General features: G+C 59.0%; 1 protein-coding gene across 1 annotated transcript; it reads right to left on the reverse strand.

Annotated features, from left to right (window-relative positions):
• Positions 1–1,894: 1,894 nt before the first annotated feature.
• On the reverse strand, positions 1,895–5,457 carry LOC106887620. The gene is made up of 5 exons (XM_014941250.1): positions 3,696–5,457; positions 3,415–3,558; positions 3,069–3,230; positions 2,795–2,884; positions 1,895–2,560 (listed from the first exon to the last, which is right to left on the reverse strand). The coding sequence occupies exons 1-5, from the start codon at positions 3,768–3,770 to the stop codon at positions 1,913–1,915; spliced, it is 1,119 nt and encodes a 372-aa protein (XP_014796736.1). The 5' UTR covers positions 3,771–5,457; the 3' UTR covers positions 1,895–1,912.
• Positions 5,458–7,625: the final 2,168 nt, after the last annotated feature.

A 7,625-nucleotide genomic window follows, 5' to 3' on the forward strand; every position in this document is an offset into this window, starting at 1 on the left:
CATGAACAAAACAGGAAAAGTGGGAAAAATGGGTCCATTGGGAACTTAAACACACTAAAACGTGTTGCAGCAGCTCTGGGAAGCATATTGTCTCACCATGTGCTCAACAGAGATCGCCAAACTGACTGCAAGTGTTGCAAGGCCCTTCTTACGTGTCTCTGGGCATGATGACTTATGACATATGGGACTGAAAGAAGGAGAACATGGCAAGCACAACCTGTCAGACCAGCAGGAGGATGAGAAGAAAAGGCACCTGTTAGGCCTTCCATATCTTTAACTTCGAATTGGAGGACAGCCATCCTGTTTTGGACAACCTGTACACTAACGGAATGGACATGGGCAATTCTGGGCTTCAGCAGCAAGGATCAAAGCTGGGAACATTTATTTCACCTGTACATATCCAGCCCCTGTTCATCATGTTGATTGCCTATATGTAAAGCCCATAACCCAGCAGATAACAAAGCTACTCTGAAGCTCAGCTGGTTTGATCCTTATGACCCATCTTGACAAACCTCTGTCACAACCCGCGTACGTGCAGTGGATCCTGCTAAAGGAAATGAGATGGGCTGGAGGACTCCCCGTGAGCCTTCCAATCCCATGTCTTCTGGCACAGTGGAGCCACCACGTCACAGCAAGCGCAATGAGAGGCCAAGATAGGAAGAGGAACCTAAAGGTTTCCTCCAGCAGCCCATGAAGCCCGCTGGTGCCCAGTGCTGTCCCCTAAATCAGCGGGACCCCTCTGTGCACAGGGCCCCCCAGGGCAGCCGTTCCAGCACCTCCAGCCCCTTCCAGCCCCAGGAACCCCCAGCAAGTGGAACCCACAGCTCTGCAAACGCCACGGGTGCCCAAGGAAACACAGAGAGAGCTTGCGTCTGAAGAACATCCATAGAACTCTTTATTAACAACAAAACAGCAACTTTGTAAAACCATTAACAATAAAAACCAACTCTCTAAAACTACTGAAGAAACACAACTCTGTAGAACTATTTACAACGCCTCCTCTTGTTGGCTCCTCTCCCCCGCTGCTGGTGTCCGCAGCTCTGCTGGCCCTGGAAGAGAAGTTGGCGGCCGGTCACAAGTGGTGCTGCCCATCCCGTTGCCACGGTCCGTCTTCCATCTGCAAGTGCCAGTGCCCGGCAATGGGCACAACGCACCCTTCAGCCCAGCCCGTGCGGTGGTGGATGGTCCCTTAGCGGCAGGAGGGTCTCCTGCTTCCACTTCCAGACTGGGGGACGATTTCAGGTGGGAATGAGGGATTTGAGTCTGTCTCTCCTCCACCTTGTTGCTGAGAAGCTTCAGCAATAACAGAAATGGTCCCTCCCACCAAGCATATAGGTATCCCTTGGCTTCAGACCCTGGTCTTCACTTACAGAAGGAGGAACTTTGTCCCCCAGGTCCCCGTCCTGGCGTCCTTCAATTCAGGAGGTGGGAGGAGAGGGGAAGGCAAAATGTTGTTGAGAACCTCAGCCATCTCCTGCGCTGTTGCTACCACTTTGCCAGTCTTGATCATCAGCGATCTTTAAGCTTCCTTTCCTGGTTGACAGACCTGCACAAGCCCTTCTTGATATTCCTATACACGTCCCCGCGGGGGATCAGGGCCAGGATCGCATCCCCTCCTACCTTATACCCTCGTCTAGGGATCTCAGCCCAGAGACCTCCAAACGCCAGGCTCAACAGAGCTGGAGCAGCCCCTCCGACAGCCCGGCCGCAAAGCTTTCTCCATCAGACAAAAGCTGCGTCTTGGCCTGGCCGAGGCTGTAGGAGGGAGGAAGCGGAGGGAAAACATTGCAGGCAAAATGCCCAGACGCAGTATGGCCTGGCCGGAAGGAAGGCAGGCACAAGCAAGGACTTGGGAGTAAACTCTTTATTGCAGCAGCAAGGGAGCAAGGTCTTTCTTTGCTCCCCACAGGCTCTAGACGTCGCTTGCTGCCCACCTCCTCAGGACATCGTCCACAAGCTTTTCCGCTTCCTTCCTGACGTCCGCCGCGGGCTGCTGGGCCTTGCCTTCGACAGGCTTGATGCGCACTACTCTGCGCCGGGCTCCTGTCTGGGCTGGGGGCTTGGGACCCGCCGGAGGGACGGGCCGGAGGGAGGACTGTGGGCCCGTGGAGGGGAAGGTGTTCTGCGTGGGAGAGCTCCCCTCCTCTTCCGGTGGTGTGGGGGCATTTGTGGCCCTCTTTCCCCCTTGTGGTTTGGGGGTCAGGGCAGCCCCAGGCCGACGGATCTCCTCCACAACTGAATCCAGTACGGAACGTGCCGTGGTCCTTCGGGTCAAAGTGCTGGCTGAGGATGTCTTAGATCCCCCACCAGCACTGACCCTCCTGGGCAGCTCGGCACCTTCCTGGCCCGGCTGTGATGGGGAGCAGCTTTGGCCAGAAAGGGCCAGATCTGCCATCACCCTCCCGCAGCGGCCACATTTTGCCGTCATTCTGCTCTTGGGTGGAGGTGGGCAAGCGGGTCTTCGTGGCTGCAGCAGCCGCTCGGCCGGGCAAGAAGTGCTGAAGGCTCCCAGCGGTTTGTGGGCTTCCTTCAGCCTGGCCAGCCGTTGCTGAAGCTTCTCCTGAAAAGCAAGACACCGGGTTGTGGCTCGCTGATGCCTGCACAAGCGCTCACGCCCCTGCGTGACACGAGGCTTCACGCGGGCCCAGGCCAGGGACCCACTTCAGGCTTTATGGGCATTGATCAGATCCCCCCTCAGTCTTCTCTGGACTCAAAAGACCCAAGGCCCCGGAAATCCTCAGCCCCTCGGCATCCCACCCCTGACCGGTGGCCACTAACGCTCTGCTCTGCCTACCTCTTCTTGCCTGTACACCTGCTCAGCCTGCAGCTTGAGCCTCGTCAGGTATTGTCTATAATCGTTGAATTCTTTCAGAGTGGAAACCACCTACGGAGAGAAGAGGGGAGAAACCCCCCAAGAACTGTCAAGCCAGCCAGAAGGGCCTTCTCCAGAGCAGCCCCAGTCCAGCCCAGCCCAGGGGAGCTGCTCCTCTGCCCACCCTCCCTCTGCCCTCGGGGGATCCCTGCTCACAGGGGTCCCCTTTTATCAGCCCCGTCACCTCCAAACCTACTCCGCCATTGCTGGTGATGAGGCCATGCTTCCTCAGCCTCTCGAAGTTGTCCCTGCGGCAGTGGTATTCCTGCAGGTACGGGTCGTGGAGGCTGTTGTACTCCACCCTCAGCAGGCGATTGTAGGGGTCTCCCAGATCATAAAAGCCCGAGGGCCGTTGAAGCTGTAAGAGAGATGGTCCCGAGTGGGAACGGGGCAGGAGAAAGCAGCAGGGACCAAGGCGCTCCCGAGCTCCTCACGCACACAGGGTGGCATTGCCAAACCTCCGAGGTCTGGACCAATTCAGACTTCTCTGAATGACAGGGACCTCGTAAAACAGCTTTTCTACCCTTTTCCCCCGCCTTTACCTTTTCCCCCAGCTTTGCCCTGCAGAACACCGGCCTGGAGCTGCGCGGCACGGGGATCTTCACGCCAAGTGGCAGGTCCAGCAGCAGCTCAGGCTCCATCAGCCCAGGAGCTCCTTCTTCCAAGTGCTGTCTTATGTGCCCCAGCTAGGAAGAGAGAGACACTCAGGCGCTAGAGCTCAGGAAGCCTCTTCCAGGGCACTTGCAAAAAGGCCCCGTCCCCCGAGCAACCCCCGTGTCCCAGGCCCCCAGGCTGAGCCCTCTCCACGGGCCCCACTGCTCACCACTCCCGCCGTTGCTCCTCGTGCTCTCGGCAGCGCGTGTTCCTTTCGGCCACCAGCAGTGAGGCCGTGCTCCATGGCTCCTTCCAATGAGTAGCTCTCCGGGAGCTGTGACCCTGCGTCTGCACCTCTCGCTCCAGAGGCACCCAGCTGTGGTCACCTCTGGGTCTCCCAGCCCGTGCCTATATAGAGCAGTCCCGCATTGTTGCATCGTCGCCTCGCCACATTGTGACATCCCTGCGTCACCGCACCCTCATCCTGCTCTATCCCTGCCATGGCAACGCCAGCCACCGCTGCTGCCCACCGGCCCGGGGAGGGGCCGGCCTGGAGGCCCCTTTGGACAGACCTGTGGGCCACCCGCTCTCGCTGGCCCACCTGTGAGAGGTCATCTCCCAATGCTCTCACCCACCCAGCTCCCTCTGCAAGGCCTCCGGTCCCTCCAGAGCGTCACCAGCACCTCCCAGCTCGGTATTGCCAGCAAACGTGGGTGGTTGGGGGGGGTCAAGTGGGAGCCCTGTCTCCTGGGGGACACCCCAACCTCCCCTCCTGTCCCTGGGCCAGACCCAGCCCTTGGCCTCCTGCTCCCTCAGCTTTGAGAGGGCCCCCAAGCCGAAGGAGAGCCGCTTGGGCAAGCTTTAGGGGGACCCAGGCAAAACTCTGTCTCCGGCGGGATGCCCCAACCTCTCCCCGATCCAAGGAGACGGAGGGATGGGGTTTTCTTTGGTTTTCTCAGCCTTTTCCTCCCCGGAGGAGCTGGGGCCTTCTGGGGCCCTTCAGAGCTCCTGCCCTTAGCTTAGAACCACCAGGCCCCGGGCCCCTCCCGAAGCCGCAGCGCTCACGGGGTCTCCCATTTGCTGTCCCTGCTGGGAGTGCACGGCAATTCCGAAGTACCAAGTTAGTTTCCACTTCCCCGGTGTTGAATGGAACAGGATCAGGGGTTTCACAGCCAACCTGCTGGCGCTGTGCAAGCCCCAGCGGCGGGTGAATCAGCCCGGGCGGTGGTGGATGGTCCCTTAGCGGCAGGAGGGTCTCCTGCTTCCACTTCCAGACTGGGGGACGCTTTTAGGTGGCAGTGAGGGATTCGAGTCTGTCTCTCCTCCACCTTGTTGCTGAGAAGCTTCAGCAATAACAGAAATGGTCCCTCCCACCAAGCACATAGGTATCCTTTCTTCTGAGTCCTTTTACCCAAACGTTAATTCCCTGGATTGAAGGGGTGCAGAGCCTCTCCCAGGGGTACTGGCTGTATTAGCTGTGCCCGGACCCGATGGTGCTTTAATGATTTCTGAACCTGTAAAATGTACCGGGTCACATTTTTATTTCCTGCTAATGAAATTCTACGAGTGGGTACATCAGCTCTGGGGAGTTGTTTCAGTCTTTCAAATAGAAGTATCTCATAGGGAGACAGTTTTAGACAGTCTTGTTGAGGTTGTTGTTAAATACTCGTTAAGGCTGCAGGTACTTCTGGTGTGTGGTTCAGCAAATAAGCACGAGATTCACCTGTGGCACGGTCTCTCCCAAAACTGCTGAGAAAAATAAATTTACTAAGCACTTGTGAAAGCACGGGCTGCTGCTTGCTCTTCCAGAGCCTCTGACTCAGTGAGGCTGGGCCAGGGGGGCTGCCATCTACAACCCCCTCTTCCTGTCACCATGAGGCATTTTGGGTCTTGAGTGAAATCTATGGATGTTCTTGAGACCCAAGCTCTCTCTGTGTTGCCCTGGGCAGCCGTGGCATTTGCAGAGCTGTGGTTTCCACTTGCTGGGGGTTCCGGGGGCTGGGGGTGCTGGAACAGACGCCCCAGGGGCCAGGGGGTCCCTGTGCACAGAGGAGTCCTGCTGATTTAGGGGACAACACTGGGCTGAGGAACATCCATGGAACTCGGCAAAACAGCAACTCTCTAAAACTATTAACAAAAAAACCAACTCTCTAAAACTATTGAAAAAAACACAACTCTGTAGAACTATTCTTCCTTTGTTGGCTCCTCTCCCCCGCCGGTGGTGTCTGCAGCTCTGCTGGCCCTGGAAGAGAAGCCAGTGGCATGGCCCTTGGGCTCCGGGGCTTGGCCCCGGCGGGCATTGGATGGGCACAGCCCTGGGACACGCTGGGGAGAGCGGGACTCTGCCGCCAGCGCTGAGCCCCGGCTGGGCTCCGGCTTGGACTTGGGTGTCGCGGCCCCAAGAACCCGCTCCCGTCCCAAAGCGGACGGGGGCTGAGGGCAGCGCGGTGGGGGCGGTTGTGCCGCCAGGACGAGGGCACCGGGCGCCGTGTCCCTGCAGCACGGACCCGCCACCCCAGCCCCAGCCCCATCCCGGTGGCAGGAGACCCTCCCTCCCTGCGGGCAGTGGATGGGGAGCACGTGCCTATGCTGCTGGGGGGTCTATATCCATTGCCTCCTCCTCTTCCTCATCCACCTCCATCGGGATCTCTGCTTCCATGATCTCTTGGAAACTTGTGGCAGCCTCCTCTGCTGCCTCCATTGCAAGATGACACCTCCTAAGTGCAAAGGGAAGCAGAAAAGTGCATTGGTGCTGCCTTGGCCAGCAGAGAGGACCCATGGGATGGGGGTCTGGCACCCCTACTCCTCTCGCCACCTGGGGAGAGCCGTGGGGCGATGGGGCCCCTGGGCACATCCCCAGCAGGATCTGGCTGGAGCTGGGCAGCTCCTTGGCCACCAGTACCCACCAAAGGTCTCCGGCCAGCGCCTGACGCTGGAGGCCTTGCATCTTCTGTTCTTTCACCATCTTGGCTGGCCGCAGGGTCTTCTTGATCTGCCGGAGCAGAGAGGGCAGGGGTGAGTGGCCCTGCTCCCTGCCCCGTGGGGCCCAGGCACAGACCCCGGACCCCCATGCTCCGACCCCAGCCCCGTGCCATCCTGGGCGCCCAGAAGCTCCTTACTTTGTGAAGCCATCCATGGGCTTGAGCGCTGCTGCCATAGGAGGGCTCAGATCTTGCAGCTCCAGCCTGGAAAGGGGCAGAGGAGGCAGCGGCTCAGGCTCGGGGCAGCACCCGGCTGCTCCTGGCAAGGAGCATCCCTGCGGCACCAGCCCGGGGTGCCCTGGGCTCCCCTGGGGATGTGTCTCCCCCCTGCAGGGATGCTGCAGATCTGGGTTTCTGCCAGCCCCTGGCCTTGCAGGGCTGTGGGGAGAGGGTCTCTTCCCCAGACTGAACAACCCCAGCTCCCTCAGCCTCTCCTCGTAAGACTTGTGCTCCAGACCCCTCACCAGCTTCGTTGCCCTTCTCTGGACCCGCTCCAGCACCTCAATGTCCCTCTTGTGGTAGGGGGCCCAAAATTGGACACAGTACTCGAGGCTTGAAGAAGAAAAAGAGGCTTGGGAAGTATTTAGGGCAGGAAGGTCTGGGTTGTGGGTGTCAGTGGTGGGGAGCAAGGCAGAAGGGCTGTGGGTCGCAGGAGAGAAGGGTGGCTTGTGCCCGTTGCCAGGCACTGGCCATCACAGATGAAACACGGGCCATGGCAACGGGACGCACAGCGGGGACGGGGACAAACCCCCTTAAAGGGCTTAATACGTACATACCCCCCAAAGTTAGTAATCCCAACACATTGGACTTCCTTCCTGTCCTAAGCCATTCTTCCCAACCATCCCCACATTGACCAAGTGGGGTTTGCCCAGAGCGTTGCAGACTGTCGGTGGGACGCTGGGGCAAGTGGTGCCCGTCCTTCCCAAAGGGGTCTGGATATATGGAAATGCCCAGGAACCACCCAGCCCATCCTCATGGGCAAGTGCCAGCCCAGTCTCCAGGCTGCGGCCACCCCCTCCTCATCCTCGTCCATTGCTGACGGTCTCATCACACAACAGCTCTTACGGGTCAGGAGGTGACCAGCCAGAAGAGAAGCCCAAAGGCCAAGCCCCAGAGCAAACCCAGCATCAATTCCAAACAGCCATGGGCAGGTCCAGGTGCCACCAAGGGGGTCTGGG

Source organism: Calidris pugnax, unplaced genomic scaffold, assembly GCF_001431845.1.
Source record: "Calidris pugnax isolate Ruff unplaced genomic scaffold, ASM143184v1 scaffold55, whole genome shotgun sequence".
Classification (NCBI taxonomy): domain Eukaryota; kingdom Metazoa; phylum Chordata; class Aves; order Charadriiformes; family Scolopacidae; genus Calidris; species Calidris pugnax.

Bases quoted from the DNA above. Each gene is read 5' to 3' on its own strand.
- LOC106887620 (XM_014941250.1), bottom strand. From the start codon at position 3,770: ATGGAGCACGGCCTCACTGCTGGTGGCCGAAAGGAACACGCGCTGCCG. The intron at 3,559-3,695 runs GTGAGCAGTGGG...CTCTCTTCCTAG, and splicing joins GAGGAGCAACGGCGGGAGTG to CTGGGGCACATAAGACAGCA. The intron at 2,561-2,794 runs GTAGGCAGAGCA...CTTGCTTTTCAG, and splicing joins AGGTGTACAGGCAAGAAGAG to GAGAAGCTTCAGCAACGGCT.